The sequence below is a fragment of the Pleurodeles waltl genome, chromosome 5 (assembly GCF_031143425.1).
Source record: "Pleurodeles waltl isolate 20211129_DDA chromosome 5, aPleWal1.hap1.20221129, whole genome shotgun sequence".
In the NCBI taxonomy this organism is placed as follows: domain Eukaryota; kingdom Metazoa; phylum Chordata; class Amphibia; order Caudata; family Salamandridae; genus Pleurodeles; species Pleurodeles waltl.
Genome location: NC_090444.1, coordinates 213,002,325 through 213,028,124, shown reverse-complemented (window position 1 = coordinate 213,028,124; position 25,800 = coordinate 213,002,325). Strand labels below are relative to the sequence as shown.

Below are 25,800 nucleotides of genomic sequence, written 5' to 3'. Positions count from 1 at the left end.
ATTTTTCCTTTTTCACCTCTTTTTCCCAGTAGGTCTGTGCATCCACGGCTTTGATTCAAGCTATGCTCCATAAGCTGAAGTTGGTTTTTTTGTCACTTGAATGGGGTTCCCAGACTGTTAGCTACTGCAGCTCTGAGCCACATCAGTAACACTGTCATTCAGTAATTACCTCCAACAAATGGCCATGGTGGGAATGTTGTGCATGGTGGTTGACTTTGTCTGTGCATCCCAAATGCTGCGAATAGGCAGGACATACCTTGTACCTCTCATGGTATTTCTGTCCTCATTGAGTAAAGGTGCCTTGAAGAACAGCACCGCACATTATTTGCCTACGCAAGGGTTTTTACAGTCTATAAATAATATTACATACATATAGAGTTATGGATGGGAATCTGTCAGTTATGGAGATGATTTTCCACTAGGGGTTCTGAGTGACATCAAATAGACAATGAGAGTGATTAGAAAGGTCTTCCATCTTATCCCATTGCCTTTCCTAGTGAAATAAACATGCTGGACTCAGCTGTTAATAGATATCTCCCTCAAACGGATGAATAGTCTTTAATGCCCAATGATGTTGAAATTCGAACTTTTGTAATGTCTCAGGAAGCAGTTTAACAACCTCCTGTGCCTTGGCATTCTTTTCTATCAGATATGGGCGGGAAGCAGGCGCCGCTCATCCATTGGAGCATAAGGGCGTCACCCCGCTTCCCTACTATGAGTCCTTCACATTCATTCATATAATCTAAAAAAGTCCTCATGTTTACAAATGGTTTGCCCCGACTGTGGCATTAGTACTTTTTTGTCAGCTATCTGGGCAGGGCCGTCCTGTTGATTGACAGCATGGAATCAGGACAGGTAGTGACACAGTTTGAAGTCAAGTGTGCATGTCATATAGGACTGGTGGCTTGCTATGTCGTGCCTGACATGCGCACTTGAGGCCTTTCCATCTTACTCAATATTGGGAGCTGTGAGGAATGCAGTCACAGCCCTCCTTGTCTCTTTCTGAGCGCTGAGATTTCCTGCTCTAACCAATCCTTGCACTTTTCTCATGCTGCCTACTTTTATAAACAACATGAGAGCAATGTCTGGATTTGTTAGATAGTCCTTGCGCCTAGCACATGCACACACAATGCAGCACAGGGGCAGGATAGTGACAGGTCCTGGCCAGTCACTGTGCATCTTTATTAAAAAGCCGTACAGTGAGTGGCTCAGTTTCTGTCATTTGGACTTTCACATGATGCTCTTCGCTTGCGTACGTTGCCAGTGCGCCTCTGAAGGTGCTGTGCGCAGGGTGTTTCACTTTTCTTGTCTAATCACTGCTCTGCCTCAGTGAGGCTGATCCTGGCTGGCTTGCTTGCTTTGATTTGGATGGAATTGGAATTTAAAAAGGATCAACAACTGCCCAATTATTAATTTGGCTGACGTTGGTAAAAACATTTATTTCTTAGGCTGGGCTCCATAAATTAAAATGGGGTGTTAATGCAGAGACCTCATGTCTGTAATGAATTAAGCTCCTATTTCTATAGTTTGTTAAAATATGGATATTTTATGTAATTAGTTTAAAACTGCTCTTTGCTGCCTGAAAAACAGTCACATTGCAGATTCCTTTGTATTTCCATTTCTTGCTACTGCCTTTCTTTTAAGGCTGGTGAAGTTTTAAATTGCATCATTTGACATAATCATAATAAAACTGACATATCTGCAGCATTAGTTTACTGGATATTACATTATACTCATTTTACAACTATTGTAGAGCGCTTCCAGGCTCCTGTACCTGACAGCTTCTGTGGTTACTGCTCGGAACTAGTGGGGATAAAAAGGGCAGAATGAGTCTGACCAAACGCTCTGCATTTTCTGATCTACACTATAACACTTTTTAATACACCCAAGCAGCTTTTCCTGGGTTTGAGAAATGAACAGGATAGCATACGCGTTTATGTATAGTGCGAAGCACACGAGCAAGGTAAGGCCTAGAGATGGATGGGCCAGCGCATGAAACCGAAGAGACGAGCCAAGGATCTGGCTTAGCTCCAAGAGGCTTTAACACAAAACAACAACAAATTTGGCATTTAAATCTTCCAGCATTCGCCAATGACATCAATATTCAAAAACTGTATTCCTTCAACATGCAGAGTACTTTAACTTAAGTAAATTACATCAGATCATTGCACTGCTTGACATTTATTCGAAGTGATAGTTTTCAAGCATGAACCGACACACGTTCATGCCTTTTGCTCAGAACTTACAGGGTGCAAAGACATGCAGAGTTCAAGTCAGCGTTATTTATAATTAGATGTGCTGCTCTTGTCCAGGATTTTTATTGTAATTCTGGGACTTGTAGTCTTGTTTATCCCGTTATAAAACATGAATTCAAGAACCAGAATTCACAGGAAAAAAACCTGGGTTGGAGTAGCAGATCATGCATGGACCTAGGAAACTTGGCAGCTATGTACAATTAGTATGGCACGATGCATGGAAACTGATATGCTGGAATGTGTGCGTGTCAGAGTGTTGCATAAAATGCAGAGATTATGCAATTTGTGCCTGCACAATGATTATCTGAATGCTTTGTGTTTGACCCCATATGATGTGACTATTATATTTGTGCAGCCCTGCCAAGTGCCACGCATCTCACGTTAGAATAACGTATTTTCGGTCACTTTCCCGCATTACCGCAATACCTGAGATTGTCACGCAAAATAACTGTATCCTGAAGTGCGGTAAAACCATGTAGTTCCAGTTTCTCACTTTGCTAGCTAAGCTCCGAGTACTGTTTAGCAAAGGCCACAAGCTGGAGATGGTGTACAACGGGAGGTATAGGATTCTCAATATATTATGAGAAAATATTATCCTGCTGTCATAGAAACTCATATCCCAGCCAAGCGAACCAACCCTCCTCAGCATCGCAGTTCTGGGGCTCCATAGTGCAAGCACTGTCCACAGGAGGGGTCCCCACGCATGCCTCCTCTCCATAGATCATTAGTCAAATAACAATGTGCCAACTCCCAGGAGCTCCTCCCTCTCCTAAGGAATGAAGAGAAAGTGTGGCGAGCGCAATACACCTGAGATTATATGGGCATTAGCTTAGTGCCTTTCCATTTCTGCTGCTTTGCAGCAGTTTTATAATCTTCGTAGAGTTTCTCGTTGCTCAAATGGGTGTAATTTCTGATATTTATATGGTTCCCTCATCTCCATCGCTTGATTTTGCTCGCAAGAAAGTGTCACTCATAGTTGTTGAACTGTCACTCATAATTACACTGAAATTATAAAAATGTCACAGATAGCAATCTGAAACATTAGCACCTATGTTTGTGTGTGCGGGCCCATGGGCATAGAATGTGAACCTGTGGTAACTGATATGAACTGCAAGTGCGATCAGAAGCCACCTTCAGGCAGCTGCAGCTCGAGAACGTGACTGTGCGGCTCCAGGTCCTGGAGTCCCACATTCTGAAGCTGGTTGTTGAAAGTTAAAGCTTGTTATTATTGTAATGTTATTCCTGACCCCTCTCCCCCTTATAACAGTCAGGCTTTCCTGTTTTGCTTGCTCATTAGGTTAATTTCGCCTGGGGCGTAGCTTGATCAGTAATATTGGTTGGGGGGTGTAAGCTTAAGATGTTTCCGACAATCACGCTGGCATATGATGTTTAAATACATTTACGACCAGCAGGGTGCATAAGAGGAGCAGAAGGGACAGTGGAAAGGGAGAAAAATGTGGATTCGTAGGAGTACTAATAGAGAGAAAGCATAATATTTTGTGAAATAACCAATATTTCGAAAACTTTCAAAACTGAAAGGGAGTGTGTGTGTTTTTATCTTTGTATATGTAAACATCCCTGGTGAAATCCGACTGACATCTCACAATGCCCAACTGAAAGCACCTGTACCCAACTATTTATCAGAAAATACATTTATTGGGGGGCGTAATACCCCAACCACCTCCCATAAAGCTAAGCCCCTGAATTTTGCCTCCAACTTTTACACCCCATCAGTTTGAAAAGTCACCAGCCACCACTGGAGGGAAGCCCAACTTACTCCTGCCTTATGAGTGTCACATACATCTGGGCAGACAGGAGGCCCTAGATTAAATTCCAGGAATTAATTTAGCCACTGGCTTATCTGTCACCTAAATTCAGAGTCCAACAAGAGTTATTCATTGAATGTCCCTTGAATTTCTCTTACTTTGCCTACACTTGAAATTTAGGTTTTGAGGGTTGTCATCTGATGTAACCATGGGAAACATTACAAGGTCTATCTGTCCCAATATTTCTATTCTGCTGTAATATTTTTTTGTGGATAGGAGTAAAAGGTGTAGCCTGGATCATTCACGATTTAACAGGACCAGCTATCAATGAGGCCATAAATCGGTATGAGATGAAAAATAGGTGTCCTAACTTTCCTGATGCTAACCATCTCTCTCTCTCTCTCTCTCTCTCTGACTAACATCTCAAATTCAGTAGAGAGTTGAAAACTCAACAGGCCATCAAATGCTCTTCCCAAGAGATCAGCTGGCTACATTACCAGCCTTCAGGATTTCCACAAGCAGGAATCTGTCTCCTTTTCTGTTCCACCTTACTTAACATTTCATGTAATCATCAATCCCAAGTGCAAAACCCTATTCAGTTTCAAAATATACTTTGCAAACATCTATTGGCTGTGCCCTTAAGCTCTAGGTTAAGTGTACTGGCTAGTGGGTATCATTTCCATATATTGAATAATTCCTTTCCCTTGATTAACATGTATAACAAATATGTATTTTGTTTGTTCATGATCTCTAGCCTAGCAGGCTCTTGAAGACAGACCTAGGCACCATCATTTTGGAGAGGAGTGGTCATCTGCCTTAATCCCCAGTGCCTCTCAGTGCTGCTATGACAGAAATCAGCCCGAAAAAGAAAATAACAGTTGTTGACTTTGAAGGGGTTATTAGACATGCCTTTTGACAGATCTGCTGGCAAAGAAGAAAATTCCCTCTATATTTGTATTTCACTTGGTGTCCTAGAGTGTTTCCCTGATGTGATGTACTATTTGTTTTTGTTGCCTTTGCATTCATCTGTAGGTGAAATGTAGCAAGTTGAGAAAAAGCTGCTGAAGCAACTTGACAATACATTTCTCAGGTCTATTCTCCTGCACCTTCCTCAAAGACCAAGATTCTCAAGTTGTTAGCTTGCTGTCTGTTTTACCAGTCTTCCATTTCCATTGTATGCCGGCCCATCATTGCTCATGATCCTCAGCCTCTTGCGATGCCTATGCTGCGGCTTTCTCAAATTCACCAGTCCTTGCTTCCTGTGGCTTCAGTTTGGCAATCATGGCTTCAAAATAATTACAAATCTTGGTTACAGATGCTCATGTCTTTTGATTTGCATTCTGGAGAGTCATATAATCATGGCATATCTCTTCCCTGAGAGTAGCTGGTAAATGTATTGCATGATTGGTTCAACGTCTGTTTGCTGATTACTCTTTAAGCAGGCAGGTATGTTGCCTTCCTTGTCTACCATGCCTCTCAGTCTCTCTCGCTTGCCCGCCACGATGTGAATATAAATGCAGAGTGATCACATTTCAGGATAGTGTTATGCTCACTACACTCACTGCCTTCTTCTTCGGTTTCTGAGAGCGAGGCGTTATCATATGTGTAACTCCTCCCCAAGATTTATCTCCCTCCACAAGGGCACTCTTTGCCCAGTTTGTGCACTCGATTATGTTAAGATTTCAGCTGAGTTGTCTGAAAGTGAAAATTGCTCTATGCTGTCCTGATTGCCAGGCTACATGCTGTGCTCCTCTCACAACAATCTGTCCTATGTCCGCGGGGCCCTTCTTGGTCTTTCTAGGAGGCTGGCCCAGTGTATGGTAGACACCTATGGTGCTACACCTTATACTGGGTCCAGCAACACTTATTAGATAGTGTCCAGATAGTCAGGGCTCTCTAGTGGTAGCTGTGGTGAGCAGCCAAGACTGATCTAGGAGGAGTGTGAAGCACTTGCTATACCACAGTGGTCACCCAGCAACTTATCACACATGAAAGGAAACACACAGTGTTGCAAAAATAAAGGTACTTTATTACAGGAACACCTAACTAGACTACTATAGGCAAACCACCTTCTGGAGGTAAGTACACTCAATATATACACAGGTAAGTATTAGGAAATACCATAAAATAGCAAGGGCCCTATAGGGTGGCCAAACTATATACTACAAAAGTGGAATGCAAGTATGGCTCCCCCACCAGAGGATATGGAGTAGTTAGCCAAGGGCTAGGAGAGAGTGGAACCCCAGGAGGAAAGTATCTAGAAGACCCCCAGTTACCAGGAGAGGAGAGGTAAGTTACCTGGTCGTCCCATAGGCTAACATTGGAACTCGTAAATGGAATATTGCAAAAGCAGGACTAGCCGGTGGAACCCAATGGTGGATTCTGGATAGAGAGGACCTTCAAAAAAAGGGGACAGAGTCCAGTCCATGCAGGAGCGTCCAGGTGGGGTAGGAGGAATTCCCCCCGTTCTGTGGGTGAAGATCCAGGCCAACGGTGATGGAGGAAGCCCAGCTGTGGAGTCCAGGAGCTGCAGAGGAGTCCCTGAAGTTACCTAGAAACTGTCCCTTGTCAGTCGCTTGATTGCAGACTGGTCGGTGGTCAGGAGGACAACCAACAAGCACCAGCAAATGCAACTGGAGCTGTTGGAGATTTGCAGAGCTGAAGAGGACCATCAAGGTCCTGGGGACACAACCCTTGAAGGGGAGTCCGGGCTGACACTCAGTAGACAGAAAAGCCAGCAGAAGCAGTTGCAGCCCCCACGAGCAACACACTGGCAGCAGGCACAGTAAGTCGCAGTCAGGCCCCGGCAGCACACCTGAACAGGAGTTCCACGCCGGTGCAGCAGCAGAAAGGAGACTGTTCTTGCAGAGGTTGAGTGCTGGGCCCCGGGGCTACTTGGAGCCTGAAGATTCCTCAGAGCAGGAGTCAACAAGCCTTGGTTGCTGGAACAGTTGAGGTGCACAGGGGTTTTGACTTGGAAGAAGAGGCAAGGACTTACCATCTTCCAAGTTGGACAGAAGGCAGAGGGGACCCAGTGTACCCCTCAGAACCACCACCTATGTTGCAGATCCCAGCAGCCGGATGCCATTGCCTTAGGTGCCAGCAGATGCAGGGGAGTGACTCCTTCACTCCAAGGGAGATTCCTTCTTGCTTCTTTAGTGCAGCTGAAGTCTTGCTGACCCGAGAGGTTGCAAAACCATGGAAATGTTGAAAGTTTCTGACAGGAGCCGCGGTAACAATGTTGCAAGGAAAGGTCGCCTTGGTGTTGTGGTCTTTTTAGTTTCCTGTGAAGTCCAGCAGCGGTTCCAGTGGCCAGAAGCAGAAGAGGTATTTTGCAGAGGAGTCCTGGTGGAATCTTGCATGACGAATCTGGGGACCTACCCTCATGGTAGTCCCTAAATAGCCCAAAAAGGGGCTTGATCACTCTGCAAGGTGACCACCTATCAGAGGGGGTGTCTGACGTCAGCTATGTACCCTGATGAGTCAGATGCTCCCAGGGCCCTCTGCACATCTTGATTTCAAGATGGCAAAACCAAGTGGCCTCTTGGAGGAGCTCTGGGCACCACCTTTGGGGTGGTGATTGACAGGGGAGTGATCACTCCCCTTTCCTTTGCCATTTATAGCAAACCGGTGCATGCGGAGGCTACCCCCACCTAGCCCTGTAACACCTATTTCACCCACCCACCCAGCAGTTACATGGTGGTAGCACTGACATGTAAAGGCTGGCAGAGACAGGGTGCAGGGGCCTCCATGGCCAGCCCCATCGTGCCAGTGAAAAGCGCAACGGGTGCTAGTGCACCCTACGCACCGCAACATTGCAGCCGGCTCTATTATTAGCCGTCATGAATGTTGTGGGCTGTTTCCGCCCGCTGACCAAGTGGGAAACTCGTAATAGGGGCTGCGGGAAATGGACCGCATTGGTGGTAACCTGACTGCAGGACTACAGCGGATGGCCTTTTCTGTCCGCCGTAGTAGTAATTATGGCCAAAATGACAGAGCCCCCTGCAGAATGTGATGAGATGCCCCTGAGTCTGCCATATCTTAGAGATATTCTTTTGCCTTCTGCTGAATTGCATGCCTCCCTGAAGGGTTGGAGGCCCCCCTTTGAGGGTTGCCCCCCGCGCCGTAGGGGTTGCAGAGGCATGCATTGCATAGCTGTGCATGCAAACTGCATGCACTGGTTATCCCTCAGTAGACAAATCTGTGCTGAGAAGATTCTTTGATTTCGTTCTGTTTGGCTTTCTAACAACACATGACCCACAAATAAAAAAAATTCTGGTATCCATGAGGAAGAGAACACCAAATATACTCCCACACGTATGCATCAGGTGATTTGTTCAAGTGATCACTGTCTCCAATGATGTAGCAAACTATGCCAGCTTAGGTATATGTTATTATGAATAGGAATTGTAAGTGTATATGTATTAAATATGCATAATCTTGGGTTTGTAGAGTGTAGTCAAGCATTTGTAGGGACACCTTAAGGTTTGTGAGGGCCCTGGGCAAACATATTTTGGGGGTCTAGTTTGGAACTCTTTTGAATTTGTGATCCATCTTAAGCTCTTTCCACATTACTAACAGTTCACAGGCCCACTGGTCCAAATTCTCAATGTGTTTGCATCTAATGTTCAGGGATCTTAACATGCGTTTTCAGTATTGTAATACAGCAGCACCTGACTGATACAATTGCAAATAATATTTGTGATCCCCTATCATTTCTCATATGTGAGGTCCTGTTATGATTCAAAGTAAACGTTTTTATGGATTTTGCATAGTGTCGAAAAACATAAACATCACATTTCCCTGCAAAATACCTGTATCGGACTCCAAAAATACATTAATTGAAAACTGTATTTAAAAAAAAATGTATTTGTTAAAGAATCATTAAACATTATTGGGGCGGGCTGTTTGCAGAACAGGTCTGGCTCAGGCAGACAGTTGACAGCACTATCAGGGTGCCCTTTGAAATGTTGGGGCCCTGGGCCAGCGCTCACTTTGCCCATGCCATAAAACATCTCCGAACACTTGATGTGAGTAGAAGACCAGATCTTACTTTATAGAGCAAAATCGATATCCATTCAAATGATGTCAAATCAAAAGGGTATTCTGTAATTCATTTCAAGGTTTGAGATGGGGCGATTTTCATTTCTGTTTGTGCTGCAGGTGTTCAGAAAGTGCTGCTTCATAACTTTGCTGGTAGACCCTCTGCTGCACTTGAGGGGGCACAGGCGGGCTATTTCTTCTCGTTTCCTCCAGCCGTCACAAGAAACAACCAAGTAAGTCGCTGGATGTTTCCTGAAATTTTCGTTTAGCAGTAATGTGGTAAATAGTTTATGGTATGATAGCTCTGGTAACTGATTTGTGTTTAGAGTACTGCATGCTACGTAGGCTGATGTCATATTTAACGAACTGAAGGCCTGACAAGGTGACAAGGGCATCCTGGCTCACATGCAGGGTCAGTTCTGAGCTGGCCTCGGCACTGTATCAATCAATCAATCAAATATTTTTAGAGAGCGCTACTCACCCATAGGGTCTCAAGGCGCTGAGGGGGGTGTCCTCAGAGTTCAGTCAAACAAAGGTCTTGAGGTCCTTCCTGAATTGAGGTCCTGATAGTGACTGTCTGAGGTGAAGAGGTAAGGTGTTCCAACCTTTTGCTGCCAGGTAGGGGAAAGATCTTCCTCCAACCCAGGACTTCTTTATGCGGGGTACGTTGGCGAGCGACTGCTGGGAGGATCGGAGAGGTCTGAAAGAGGAGTACCAGATGATGCGGTGGTTGAGCTAGCTGGGTCCAGTGTTGTGGAGGGTTCTGTAGGTGTGTACAAAGAGTATGGAAGTTGATCCTCTTCTTGACTGTCAGCCAGTGGAGGTCTTTCAGGTGTTCTTTGATGTGTTCTCGGCGGGGGATGTTCAGGACGAGTCTGGCTCGGGCATTCTGAATTTGTTGCAACTTGCTCAGGTTCTTCTTGGTGGTTCTGGCATAGAGGACGTTGCCGTAGTCAAGTCTGCTCGTGATTAGGGCGGGTGTCAAGGTTTTTTGGCAGATGGTTGGCATCCATCTGAAAATCTTCTGTAGGAGTTGGAAGGTGTGGAAGCAGGTGGATGCGACAGAGTTGACCTGTCTTGTCATGGCGAGCGTTGAGTCGAGGATGATGCTGAGGTTTCGTGCTTGGTCTGTGGGGGAAAGGGGCCTGCTGAGTGTTGAGGGGCACCAGGAGTCATCCCAGTCTGAGAAGGAAGATGGTGTAGATCACATTTTTGTGCATCTCCATGTTATCCACAAATAAACTAGCCTCAAGCAAGTACCTCTGTATCTTCCGTTTTTAGATTTCTCATTCCCTTTAGATCTAGTGCGCTGCGTGAGACTGGAGGACACAATATACACATAGTTAAAGAACGGCTAGGATTGCACCATAGGGTTACTCTGGTACCAAAGCACATGTGTGTTTGATCAAACAGGGAAAAAGAGGTTCACAACTAATAGAGGGGTAAGGCAGGGCTGACTTGAGGCACCACTGCTGCTAATGTCCCTGCCTCATTATGGTGAAGTTTGGATGGTGTCTGCAGACATAGCTAACGTGTAGACCCCAGTTCAACTCTACATCAAAAAAACATCCTACTGACAACAATACGCAATCTCCAAGAGGCCACTTGGAAACAGTTTAATGGTTCTCTAATAACAGCCCGAAACCAGGCGAATTAACATGATCCCAACCTGAGAAAAGTTAGTATATTGTAAACATGGTCGTTAAAAATGGAATGATCATATCACGTGTCATAAAGAAAGCAAAACCACCTGCCAATGCCATTTTGAGGTGTGAAATAATGTGGATATGTGTAGGCTAGACAATCCACTCAAATCACTCTCATTGTTTAATGGCCTTTTTAGAAATAATGTGATCAATTAACCACCTGTTTTTCCCATGGTAGTCCTACAATATGACAAAATATGACATTCCACCAATCAGTGTTTGAATGATGGGCCCTGGTGTGATGAGCAATCGAGAGAGACAACTAAACATCTAACCGTCTACTTGATGTGACATGGAAGGAGCATGACAACTGCAAAAGAGCTTCGTCTCCTCCAGACCATTTAGGGAAAAGGGAAATGAGTTTGGCAGTGGCACCCTAATAGAGGAGTTTACAAAATCAAGTTCACTTTCAATCAGGCTGAATCTCCTGAAAAGACGTCAAGTCTTGTAATCTAGAGGATTGGTGGCTTGAGTATTCACCATGATGGTATTGGAGGTTGCTACATACCAGGGATGGCATGACCCACAACCTTTTTCTACACGATTGGCTGTACACCTTTCTATTTCTTTGCTTGCTGACCCTGATACAGTTCCTCTTTGTGTCTTTGCAACTTCCCTTCTCATGCCCCTAGGAGCATAGCCTGTTTATGATCCATGCATTCTTGTTAGGGGTATGGCTGAAGAACAGACTTTAAGGGTTGATTTTGTTTTATCGCCTTCAATCTACATATTGCATGAAAGCACAGCCCTTGGCACACAAAGGCTTTTGTTGTGGCGGGGGTAAGGACTTTTTCTGCACTCACTCAGCTGCACTCATTCCCCTGAGTCAGAAGATGTGTCCTTAGCGTGGTGCTTCTTCTGCCCAATAAATCTGCTCTCTGTGCTACTTCAGAGACTGGCCTAAATGCTGAATCCTATGGAATGTAAATTATACCTTAACAACGGTTTACTTTTACGTTCTGACATTTCCTTTTTAAATTCTGTTCAGTTTCCTGAGTGAAAAGTATTTGAAGAATAAACCATGCTGTTCATAAAACCTGAAAACATTGAATTGAATTCTATGCGCAGTTTTGATACAATAAGAGATGGGTTTTGCTTTTCCTTAATGACAAAGCAACAGCTCGGCTTGTTTTACTTCAAAACTTTCAGACATAGGGGTGGGTCGGTCGTCCTCTCTCTAGGTCCGAACTTTAACAGTTCACCAGATTCTTCTTGAAGCTTGGTCCTACCAGCAGCCCTCCTAAACGAATTTCCAGAGATTGCTTGGGGTCATGGCCTTTTACATTCTGATAACTGCATGTGAGGAGACGTACGACTTTATCTGGCCTCTGCTTAGAATCAGGCACTGGATTCAAAACTGAATTTGATTTCCACACAAAATTATGTAAAAGCTGACCTTGACGGAAGGAAGAAGCATTGGGACCTCCTTGTTTATACGTTGTTTTCAGGATCTCCAGGTGTTTACTATGAATGACTCTTCAGAGTGCAGTTGATGTGGCATTCTCTTTCAAAATAGTTTCATCATCTAGAGTAATGAAAACACATATGTACAGAGCAATATAAATTGTATCAATTTTCTGAATGTTACATTACCTAAAATAGAAGCAAAACAGAGTTACATAAAAATCCAACAAGCACACCATCAATAAATCATGGTACATGAAATATGTTTTTGTATTCCGCAGCACTACTGCACATAATGTTGCACCAAGTACTCCCCTAGCTTTACAACTGTTCTAGAGTTTGTAGGGACACAGCAAAGCAAACAAATGGCAAGTTCAAAGTCACGAAGCAAACCAACGGCGCTCTACAGTTTTCTATTTCCTGTGATCGTAAAACTGGGTACAGTAATTTCTTTGTAAGAACCATAGGAAATAAACAGAAGAAATAAAAAGTGCATACCTAACTCGCTGGGGTGTTGATTACATGGAAGCAAGACCCATACTCCAACTTTGAAAAGATGCCCATCCTGCATAGAAAATCATATTTTTCTGGCTCAGATATAACTCTTAACCCTCGAGTAGAAATCAGAGGCAAGGGTGTCTTAACGAAGGGTGTCAATAGCTCAGGTAGTTCGCTCTGCTTTCACTTGGACAGTAAAAGAGGCAAGATAATATGTGGTTTATCCCTTGGGGCAAGATTAAAAAGGGCCCCAAAAATGTCCACATAGCCGAGTTGCCTGCAGTGTTGGCAGTGTAACCTTAACACTAACTAAGTGACAAGTTTTCCAAGGGCAAGATATTTGATATGGTAAAGAATTGGTCTCCCGAAGGAATATCCAGCATGCCACAGCTGCCCAGATGATCTTGCCTAACAACTAGGGCTGCCCTAACTCCTTAAGGGGTATATAAATGGAAACAGACCAGCGGCCACAAAACTCCTTTTTCAAATGTATTCTCCATAGCCTGAAGGGAATGTGCCTTAGTGTAACAATACCTGTATAATCCATCTCTGTATGACACCTCGGGAGCGATCTTTGCATTCTACATTTCCAACACTGACAAGGTTTCCTCCATAATTTTTAGGAAAATCAGAATTACTACCATTATCCTTAAAAAAAACTACAGGGGCCAAATTTAAACGACTAAATCATTTTCTTTTGGCCACAAATGTAAAAGCACGTACATACCTGAACCAACACCCACAGGCTCAAGTTGTTAAGCCTTATTTGAACTATAGTATTATGCCTGTGTAGCGTGGGTGATGTGTAGAGTGCAGGAAAAACGGAAAAGACACCGTACATCCAAATTGTAGATTCTTCTTTATTCTGAGATAGAGATCCACAACAGCAAGAAGAGTCCTGACAAGTCCAGAGACAAAGTCAAACTGACCCTGATTCTGGAATCTCACCAGCACTCCGATGCAATGTGGAATAGAGAACATAGAATATGGAACACAGAACAAAGTACATGAGACACAAACCAAGTAGCATATTTCATCATTTCCCCCCTTTAAACTAAAACAAAACTAATAACAAAAATAAAACTATTATCCTTTCCTAATCAAAACAATGTAACACAAAATCATTAAACTTGGATGGTATTTTGACAACTCTGTTACTACGGGTACACTTCTCATTAGAACAGTCACGTACAATAGCATTGCCTGTATTATTAGTAGAAACATTCATCTCAATAGAGATGGGTAAAGTGTCAGATTCAGCAGGATCAACTGCTTCATTAGTTTGCACTGTAATTTCCTCACCTCTTGAACAAGATGATGTAATTGGGTAAGCAGAACCAGCATGATGAAACAGAACTCCTAAACCATCACTGTTTCTTTCTGAGTAAACGGTCTTAAAGATCTGAGCCTGTCTGTCAGTGATGGGGACAACACTATTTCTATTCCACCATCCCTTACCCTCTAACAAAACAGAGGCTTTGGTCACTTTTAATACTTTAACTTCAAGGGAGTATCTGGATTCTCCTTTAGCAACTCTTTGAGGTTTCTTGATAAGGACCCAATCGTGTACATTCAACTCTGTGACCTTGACATTGTTCCTCTTATCATAATCATTTTTTTGAATTAATTGTTTTCCTATGACACAATCTCTTATCACACTCATGGCAAGATCAGACCTATCTGCATTTTCGCTAATAGAGTTGGCTAACCATGCCGGCACAAGCTTGGTCCTTGATTCCCTACCCCTTAGTAGTGTAAAAGGGGAAATGCCTGTAGTAGAATGTGGTGTGTTTAAATAAGCCCATATTTTCTCTCTTAGAAAATCTCTAACATTACAATTACTAGCCAAAGCTGTCTGAATTCCTTCTTTCAATATTCTATTGGCCCTCTCTACCAATCCATTAGAGGCAGGACTATAAAAAGCAACTTGTAAATGTTGAATATTGAACCTTTCAAGGAAAACAGCCATTTTCCTTGAGGTAAAATGTACTCCATTATCAGAAACAATCACTGATGGAGACACTTCCAAAACAAATAAATCTGTCAAAAATCGAATTGCAGAATCTGTATCTGTACTATCTACAAAAGAATAATATATCCACTTAGAATAATAATCAATAGCAACAATCATATACTTCATATCTTTAGGTAATAGATCAAAAGGACCAGAGAAATCCAAAGCAATCTTCTCCCATGGTTTGTTTGGTAGAGCAACAGTATGCAAGAGCTTCACACTGTTTCTCCAATGTTTATCAGACACAACACACGATGGGCATTGATAGATGAATTCTGCAACTTGTTTATCCATATTGGGCCACCAATATTTTCCCTTCAAAATTTTACATGTGGCAGAGATACCCATATGACCCTGATGTGCTGCTTCAATTAATCTAGGTCTTAATCCTTTAGGAGGCACGCACACAGATCCCCTCATGCAAAAACCATTCTCGCAAGACAGCTCCATCTCAAGTTGTTTAAAAGTACTTAACTCTCCAGAATATGACTTTTTGTTGGGCCAACCATGCTTGATATAATATAGTACTTGAGACAGTAAAGTATCATTGACCATGGCAGACTCCCACTCATTTTGTGAAAAAATGCCATTGGATGAAGAAATTAAATCTAAAACTCCTATCACACATTCTGTGTCTTGATCATCTCCAACCTCTGTGGTATAAGGCAGTGGTAGTCTGGATAAACAGTCCGCTCTCACATTTTTACCTCCATTAATATATTTGACCTCAACATTGTACTCTTGCAGTTTAGATAAAAGTCGCACCAGCCGGGCAGACGCTTTACCTAGACCATTGCCGTTCAATAAAAATACCAAAGGTTTATGGTCCGTGAAAATTTCAAAATGAGTTCCCCAAATATACGTTTTAAACTTTTGAACAGCCCAAACACACGCTAAGGCCTCCCTTTCAATAGTGCTGTAATTGCATTCAGCACTAGAAAGAGCTCTAGATGCAAATGCGACAGTATGTTCCTGCCCTTCTTGCCACTGTCCAAAAACTACTCCCAACCCCTTAAGACTGGCATCCACTGTTATGAAAGACTTGACAGAAGGAATGAAAGATTTCAAAGTAGGAGTAGATAAAACAACATGTTTGACATGCTCAAAGGCATCATTAGTTTGCCTATCCCAAACAAATTTGCTACCTTTTTTAAGTAGAGAGCGGAGGGGTTGTACAATCATTGCAAAGCCATTAACAAACCTAGAATAATACTCGCACAACCCTAAAAAAGAACGCAACTCATCTTTGTTAGACGGAACCGGATCTTTTCTCACAGCTTCTAGATTGCACATTTTGGGTTCAATGCCCTCAGCAGATATGGAGTGACTGAGATATTCCACACTCCCAACTAAGAAATTACATTTTTCAGTCTTAATGGTTAACCCACACTTTTGAAGAATGGTAAAAACTTTATCTAACGCTTGCTCATGTTCCTCCAAAGTTGCTGTATGGATTAAAATATCGTCTTGGAAAGCGCAAACTTCCTTAAGATGCCCAAACAAAGTATCCATCATTTTCTGAAAAACACTCGCCGCTGAGGCAAGCCCAAAAGGTAATCTGAGAAATTTGAAAGCACCAAAGGGTGTAACAAAAGTTGTTAGATCCTGAGAGTCTTCGCTAAGAGGAATTTGGTGATAAGCTGAATGTAAATCTATAGTAGAGAAAAATTTTGAATTTCCCACTGTGGTGATCAATTCTTGTATGTGTGGTAGAGGGTGACAATCTACTAAAATATTTTTATTAAGGGATCTTAAATAAACACACAATCTGAGGTCCCCCTTTTCTTTTTTTGTAATAACTATCGGAGAAACCCATTCTGATGCATTTGTTGCAGTGATAATCTTGTCCAACACCAATTTGTCAAGCAACACTTTAAGTTGATCTCTAATGGAGAGTGGAACTGGTCTGACTTTATGAGCAACAGGGACAGCTCCTTTTTTGAGTCTGATAGTGTGCTCGAACCCCTTCACATACCCAACTTTATCCACAAAAATATCAGGAAACTTTAGTGTGTATTGCTCAGGAACTGTATTATTAGGTACAACATGCAAAACAGATTCCCTGTCAACAATGTGTGGTCTCTCACCTAATCTAATGGGATTCTCCTGCCCCGGGTATAGTACAATACCCAAGCGTGCTAAATCTTTCCAACCAACTATGTTCCTGCCTTTGAAAGCCACATAAATCTTTGTAAAAATAGATCTGCCTAGTATCTCCAAAGTAGCATAGAAGAAACCCAAAAGATCAATGTCCTGATCTCCAAAAGCTTTTGGAGCAACATCAGCTTCAATTAGTTTTTTAGAGTCAGGCCATAATTGGTAATAAGTATTGTCTGCCAATATAGTGATGGGAGCACCAGAGTCTGCCATAACGACTACTCCTCTAGAGTCTATAGTCGCCTCACATACAGGACCCTTAAACTGAACTTTAGGACACACCCCCTTACTTTGATTAACCATATCGACAGTGAGAACTAAATTAGATACTCTTCCAGAACACTGATCCAGCTCCTCTACCTCCTCAGCATTCACATTGCTGATTCTCATTTTGGATCCAGAGTTTGTTTGTCTGCAAACTACCTGGAAATGGCCAAACTTACGACACTTCACGCACCTTTTCCCTGCAGCAGGACAATTTGGATTGTTACCTAAGTGACCGTTGGAACCACAACGATAACAGGCCTTGCCCGTTTGGTTTTGCGCCTTCCTCAGTTTAATAGATTTCTCCCTTACAAAATTCACCTCGGTTCCCTCAACTAAATGATTGACACTACGCTCGCTATGATCGCATGACGCATGCGCAACACTTTGTCCACATACAACTCTAGATGTGACAATCGACCTCTCAATTGCCTTGGCTAAATCAATAACCTCATCCAAGGAGGGATTGCGACAAGCTAGGAGACGTTCTTGAACCTTCTTGGAGTAGCAATGTAAAACAAATTGGTCTCTAATATACGTATCAACCATGTTGCCAAAGTCACATTTAGATGCAAGCACACGCAAATTAGCCAAATATTCATCTACGGATTCATCTGAAGACTGCTTGCACATAGCGAAGTTGAATCTTTCTAATAAAACATCTGAGTCATCTGAATACTGTTTTTTAATCCTCTCCTTTCCTTCGATGTAAACATCCCAAGTTGCAATGTCTCCTTGTGGCGGTTGAATTACGGGTAAATTGTCAAAAACATGCTGACCAGCTATTCCTAGGTGGTTGAAAAGAAGGGCCAATTTCCTGGATGGTGAATAACCAATAGCATCTATTGCCGATAAATAATTTTCAAAAATTCTCAGCCATTCATTCCATCTTATCTCCGGCTTACCTCCTTTTTGCAAAAAAGGAGGAGGCTGCATGACCAGTTGATTTGAAGCCATGTCAACTCAGTGATTTTTGAGTCCAAGAAATACACAAGAAGAGATTGTCCTAAGTTGGAAAACTAGCCAACGTAAGTCCCCAAAAAGAAGAAAAAAAAAATATATATATATATATTTTTTTCTTTTCTTTTCTCTTTTTTTTTTTAGTTTTTATTTTTTTTTTAGTTTATAGATCCAAAATTAGAATATTTCCATGAAGATGACAGAATTCACACTTCAACAATGTCTAAAACAAAGAGTATTACAGTGTTTCCCAGTTTTTTTTTTTTCCTTGAAACATAAAGTTGTATACAAAAGGCGGCAAAGAGCGGTAGCGTTAGCGCGTCGTCCTAGCAACTAACTCGTGAAACAGGAAGTAGAGCGCTGTTGTAGAGCACCATTTCCATTAAGATGCGGCTTTCGTTGGCGTAAATACGTTGCCCAGGCAACTAACGCGCAAAAACAGGAGACGCGCGTTGCCCAGCAACGATCAGCGTGCAGGACGTGCGTGAGCACACCCACGCATGCGCACAGGACAGCTGTGCGCGCGAGTCCACACGCAGCACTGTGCGCTCGAGCGCTAACGGCAAAAATGGCTCGGGCGCTCCGAAGCCTTGAGGCAAGCTTCACCAGGGCTTACCTGGCCGTGGAAAAATCGCGGTAAGAAGGCGTTCTTCTTTCTTTTAAATCTCTGGCAAAACAGCACCATTAAATCTCTGCTTCTGGTCATGCCGCGCAGTTCCACATAAAATAGCGGTCGGTGGATCACGAACAGTTTGCCCCACTCCTGGTACCAAATTGTAGCGTGGGTGATGTGCAGAGTGCAGGAAAAACAGAAAAGACACCGTACATCCAAATTGTAGATTCTTCTTTATTCCGAGATAAAGATCCACGATAGCAAGAAGAGTCCTGACAAGTCCAGAGCCAAAGTCAAACTGACCCTGATTCTGGAATCTCACCAGCACTCCGATGCAATGTGGAATAGAGAACATAGAATATGGAACATAGAACAAAGTACATGAGACACAAACCAAGTAGCATATTACATCCTGCTAATTTTATGTTCAATGCCTTTCATGAACTGCACCTATTTTCATAATAAATGCTCAAGCCCATTAATAAAAAAATAATAAAGTGCTGTCTGCATGACTCGGAAGAGCTTTTCCTCCCATTTTAGGTGAGTTCTTCTGGGTTGGTAATATCTCTCCTCGAGGCTGGTGATGCTGTAGTGTGAAAGAAAAAGGCAAGCATGAGAAGTGCCCTCCCCCTATATCCATATCTATAGCCAATATCTGAGAAGGTGCCCAGGCTCCTCAACTCACCTGGGCTGCTTCTCCGACCAGTCGATGCTCTTTCGGACCCAGTTGCAAGCCGTGTACTTGCTCTTCGCCTTTGTTTGCCTGTTTTCTTTTTGCTCCCTTTCTATCGCACTCTGTTTGCCTGTCTTCATCTTAACTTTTATCAGACACTCCCTTTGTTTTCCTGTTTTTCCTTTACTCTTATCGCACTCTCTCTTTGTTTGCCTGTTGTCACTTTATTTTTATCAGTCTCTCTTTGTTTGCCTATTTTCATCTTAACTTTTATCACACTCTCCCTTTGTTTGCCTGTTCTTATCTTAACTTTTATCACACTCTCTCTGTTTGCCTGCTTTCACTTTATAGCGGCCTGCTGTTGCTTCTCTCACTCTCTACTTGCCCTCCATTTGCCTCTGTTTCCTTCCTACGTTTTCCCCTCAGCCGCCCCAGTGCCCTTCCTGATTCCCCCACCTCAACCTCCCTTCGCTCCTTACCAGCTCTCCTGTGTGCTTCTCCCGCCTCTTCTTACTATCTCTGCTAGCCCCTCCCACCTCCTAGGACCTACTTAATAGCGGCCGTAACCCAACCCCATTAAAGAGGTGCCCAGGCTCCCCAACTCACCAGGACTAGTCCTCCGCCCAGTCGAGGACATTTTAGACCCATCCCGCAATCCGTGATGTTACTCTTTGCCTTAGTTTATCTGTTTTCCTTTGTTGTCCTTTTGCTCCCTTTGTATCACACTCTCTTTGTTTGCCTGTTTTCATCTTAACTTTTTTCACACTCTTCTTTTGTTTGCATGCTTTCACTTTACTCTTATCGTGCTCTCTCTTTGACTGTTTTCACCTTGTTTTTATTGCACTCTCTCTTTATTTACCTGTTTTCATCTTAACTTTTATCGCACTCTCCCTTTGTTTGCCTGTTTTCATTTTATTTTTATGACATACTCTTTGTTTGTCTGTTTTCATCTTAACTTTTATCACACTCTGTCTTTGTTTGCCAGTTTTCACTTTACAGCCGCCTGCTCTCGCTTCTCTCACTCTCCCCTTGCCCTAAATTTTCCTCTGTTTCCCACCTTTTCCCCCTGGCTACCCCAACACCCTTCCCGCCTTGTCACTCCCACCTTCCCTCGCTGTCCTGCCTGCTTATCCTGCCTTTGCTAGCCCCGCCTACTTGACCCCCACACACTTTCCACGACCTAATTAATGATTGCCGGGCATAAAGGCAAGCCCGTCTGTGCCCGTCCACACCTGTACCATGTCCAGTGCCAGAAACCCTGGTTGTGCTCCCCCCTACAGCTACTCCACTACCGAACTCCGTGCACTGAACACAGGACACACAAGCGATCTCTGCTACTGTGCTTTCCCCGCTCCATGGTAAGCCCTTTTTCCTGCACCCACTGCAGCTTCCCCTGCCTCAGCATTGACACAAGCCCATCCCCCAGCACCACGCAGACCTCCCATCATGCCACTACAGGACAAACCTCACACCATGCCACCATAACTCCCCACCACCAGCTCACGTGCATCCTCCTTAGTATGCGCTTGCCTTGCAGACACTCCACTGAGATATGGGACCTCATCTCCAGCCTAACACCCAACATCACCTTTCTCACGAAACATCTCAATCCTTCATCCACCCCTGACATTGTCACAGCAATGCCAGAAGGATAAAAGATCATCCATAGGGACTGCACCAACAAACCCAGAGGAGGAATCACCATTATCTACAAAGAGACCATCCAATGCACTACCACTGTGGACGACCCCACCCCGACCATGAGACACCTCAACTTCAGACTCTAAACTGAAGACAAATCAACCATCAGAGGCACCCTCGCCTACCAGTCCCGGGACCTTGCACCAGCTTCTGCTAGTCTATCACCAACTTCATTGCGCCCTGCCATGGACTCCAATGACTACACCTGCCTCTGCGACATCAATTTCCGCTTTGATGACCACAGCGACGTCAACACAGCCAACCTCCTCGAATGTATGAACAACATAGGACTCACCCACCTCGGTCACAACCCAAAACACACCACAGGACACACACTATTCACCTCCAGCAACCGAGTCACGTACAGTCACATCAGCGGACCCACCTGGACCGACCACTTCATTATCGATTTCAACATCACCAGCACACCGGCCACTGCACACACCTTGGATACAGCCCCCCACCACAGCTGGGGCAAAATAACCAAGACTCAATGGACTGACTCTCTCAGTTGCTTTAACCCTGACCCTGACACTTCCCTCGATCAGGAAGTCAAGAAATTCAACGCCTGGATCACAAACTGTGCTAACACCGCCACTCACTTCAAAGGCAACCCCCACAAAAGGTCCATGAAACAGGCCAGTTGATACACCAAAGAACTCCGAACAGCCACATGCATTTGCAAACTGCAGGAAAGAGGATGGCGCTCTACCAAGGACACTGCTGACAGAACCCCCTTTAAGGCCTCCTAAACTTCTAGTATCAGCTTTTAAGGGAGAAGAAGAGAGAGGCCTTAGCTGCCCGCATTGACTCCATCTCGAACCATAGCAAGGAACTCTTCAACATCATCAGGGAGTTCTCCAACCCCGCAGCCACCAAGAACAGCAACACTCCCTCACAGGAGCTCTACAACAACCTTGCCATCTACATCCACTGCAAGATCTCTACCATCTACAAGAACTTCGAACCCCAGCTGAGCCCACCGACCTCCTCAACCTAAACAGCCCCACCACAACCAGCACAGAACCCTGACTAACTACTTGGAACACTCTCACCACCCAGGAAACCACCACCCTCATGAACTCCATCCACTCAAGAACACCAAATCACGCCTGCCCACACCACATCTTTAACCTCGGAAAAGACAAAATCAGCGAAGAACTCACCTCCCTGCTCAACAACTCAATAACCAAGGCCACATTTCCTGAAGACTGGAAGCACGCAGAGATCAAACCCCTACTCAGGAAACCATCAGCCGACACCGGCGAACTTAAGAACTAGCGACCCATCTCCCTGCTCCCCTCCCCGTCCAAAGTACTGGAAAAGGCCATCAACAAACAACTCACCACTCATCTTGAGCAACACCACATTCTCAACTACTCCCAATCTGGATTCAGCAGCAACCACAGCACCGCTTTTAACACAGTTACAGACAACGTCCGAGCCCTCCTTGACCAAAGGAAAACAGCACCCCGATCCTCCTTGACCTCTCAGCAGCATTCAACAAAGTATTCCATCACACACTGATCACCAGGCTACACAACACCGGTATCCACGGAAACGCCCTCAGATGGATTGCCTCATTCCTCACTGGAAGAACTCAGAAAGTCCGACTATCTCCATTCACCTCCGAACCCAAGGAAATCATCTGCGGTGTCCCTCAGGGCTCATCTCTCAGCTCCACCCTCTTCAACATCTACATGGCACTCTTGTCCAACATCGTCAGATCTCAAGGGCTCAACATCATCTCTTACACAGACGACACTCAGCTTAACCTCTCCAGGGACACCACCACCACCAGAGCCAGATTTTACAGGTGCATAATGACTGTTGCCAACTGGATGAGAGAGAGCTGCCTGAAGCTCAGCACCCACAAAACAATGCACTGAACGCCTTCCACCACCGGATCTCTACTCACCTCCTCCAAAGACTTCAGGCCATCCAGCACGCCACAGCTAGACTCATTTTCGACCTCCTCCGATGGACCCACATCTCCCCTCATCTCGAGGAACTCCATTGGCTCCCAATACCGAAGAGATGCCAATTCAAGCTACCAAACCACGCATACAAGGCCCTTTACAACCTAGGACCAGCCTACATCAGCTGCCACCTGAACTTCCACCAACCAGCCAGACAACTTTGATGCGCCTCCCTAGCAATCACCCACACTCCATGCATCTACAGAAGTTCCATTAACTACCTTGCAGCCAAAGCTTGGAACGACCTCCACCTGCAGCTCTGCACCTCGCCATCTTTACCTGAGTTCCGAAAAGCACTCAAGACCTGTCCTTTCAAATGAGCCCATTGTACCCTGCGAGCACCTGGATACCCTCTGGGATTTGCACTGCGCCCCCTTTAGCCACGCAGTAGAAATCGACTGATTAATTACCGGCTGCCAAATTCATATGCAATCTTGACAAGGAGACCACAAAAGTTTCTTCTAGGCTTATTGAAAGATGTTACAACTTAGACTTGCCTGCTATTTGAAATGCAGAGGAGATGCTCATGACACAGTAATTTATAAATATGATTCTTTTAGGTAAGCTAGACGCCTACAGTCAATTTAGTTTGTAATCTAAATAATACAATAGAAATCGATGTACAAAAATTAATTGCAAGTGAATAGCACTCTGCGTGTATGCTACAAAGAAGATTTATTGCAGAGTCTATAGGGATCTACCCTAGTCCTCTTCTAGAATATTTATGTTGAAGGAACATTAAACTTGCTGTAAGAAGTATTAAACATATTAGGAAGGATAGGTGGCCAGAGGTCTATGTTGGCTTTAGACAGGTCAACAGAGACACTATCAAGTCACGGGTTCTTCTTAGTAAGGATAGCAGAAAACAGGAGCCCCATGTTACTACATAGCCTGAGGTGTGCTGTAGCAAGAGGGAGAGCTTCTAAATCTTATAATTTAGAAGAATGGATAAACCAGGAATATGCCTGCATAAATTAATAAAGGTCTGCATCTGGTATGTCTGATCATAGCAGTCCTCTGCAAGTTTTCAAATAACAGCTGGGATCAGGAAAATTAAAAGCTTATTCCAAATTATCCTACACAGCAAAACATCCATCTTTGCTTCAATTACCTCGCTTCTATACACAGCCCATCTTCAGCGTGTCCAGTCTTGATCTTGTGAGAGGTTTGTATGACCTTCCACAGTTTGCACTTTGTATTCTTGCAGGGATGGTTAAACCACATGTTCTGAGTAGTACTGCTCTTTATTGAGGGAAACAGCTCTTCATTAGTGCCATTGATAACCTCAAAAATCTTTACTATGCCTTTATTATTGCTGTCAATTTACAGTGGCAGATGAGCGGTAGAATAATACTGTAGGAGGCTGGACTGGCTTGTAGTGAGTACCTAGGGGTACTTGCACCTTGCACTAGGCCCAGTTATCCCTTATTAGTGTATAGGGTGTCTAGCAGCTTCGGCTGATAGATAATGGTAGCTTAGCAGAGCAGCTTAGGCTGAACTAGGAGACGTGTGAAGCTACTACAGTACCACTTAGTGTCATATGCACAATATCATAAGAAAACACAATACACAGTTATACTAAAAATAAAGGTACTTTATTTTTATGACAATATGCCAAAGTATCTCAGAGTGTACCCTCAGTGAGAGGATAGGAAATATACACAAGATATATATACACAATACCAAAATATGCAGTAATAGTCTTAGAAAACAGTGCAAACAATGTATAGTTACAATAGGATGCAATGGAGACACATAGGGATAGGGGCAACACAAACCATATACTCCAGAAGTGGAATGCGAACCATGAATGGACCCCAAACCTATGTGACCTTGTAGAGGGTCGCTGGGACTATTAGAAAATAGTGAGGGTTAGAAAAATAGCCCACCCCAAGACCCTGAAAAGTGAGTGCAACGTGCACTAAAGTTCCCCAAAGGACAAAGAAGTCGTGATAGGGGAATAAGGCAGGAAAGACACAAACCAACAATGCAACAACGCTGGATTTCCAATCTGGGGTACCTGTGGAACAAGGGGACCAAGTCCAAAAGTCACAAGCAAGTCGGAGATGGGCAGATGCCCAGGAAATGCCAGCTGCGGGTGCAAAGAAGCTTCTGCTGGACAGAAGAAGCTGCGGTTTCTGCAGGAACGCAAAGGGCTAGAGACTTCCCCTTTGGAGGACGGATCCCTCTCGCCTTGTAGAGTCGTGCAGAAGTGTTTTCCAGCCGAAAGAACGCCAACAAGCCTTGCTAGCTGCAAATCGTGTGGTAAGCGTTTTTGGATGCTGCTGTGGCCCAGGAGGGACCAGGAGGTCGCAAATTGGACCAGGAGGTAGAGGGGACGTCGAGCAAGACAAGGAGCCCTCTTAGCAGCAGGTAGCACCCGGAGAAGTGCCAGAAACAGGCACTACGAGGATGCGTGAAACGGTGCTCACCCGAAGTTACACAAAGGAGTCCCACGTCGCCGGAGACCAACTTAGAAAGTCGTGCAATGCAAGTTAGAGTGCCGTGGACCCAGGCTTGGCTGTGCACAAAGGATTTCCGCCGGAAGTGCACAGGGGCCGGAGTAGCTGCAAAAGTCGCGGTTCCCAGCAATGCAGTCTAGCGAGGTGAGGCAAGGACTTACCTCCACCAAACTTGGACTGAAGAGTCACTGGACTGTGGGAGTCACTTGGACAGAGTTGCTGGATTCGAGGGACCTCGCTCGTCGTGCTGAGAGGAGACCCAAGGGACCGGTAATGCAGCTTTTTGGTGCCTGCGGTTGCAGGGG

The 25,800-nt window shown here is 44.2% G+C and overlaps 1 protein-coding gene across 1 annotated transcript in view; it reads left to right on the top strand.

The window, feature by feature from the left end:
• The window catches only part of LOC138295545 (putative deoxyribonuclease tatdn3-A), a 99,419-nt gene that overhangs the window by 52,983 nt on the left and 20,636 nt on the right, over nt 1–25,800 (top strand). The window contains exon 8 of the mRNA XM_069233913.1: nt 9,185–9,297. Within this exon, the coding sequence (XP_069090014.1) occupies nt 9,185–9,297 (113 nt within the window). The remainder of the gene's footprint in view (nt 1–9,184; nt 9,298–25,800) is intronic.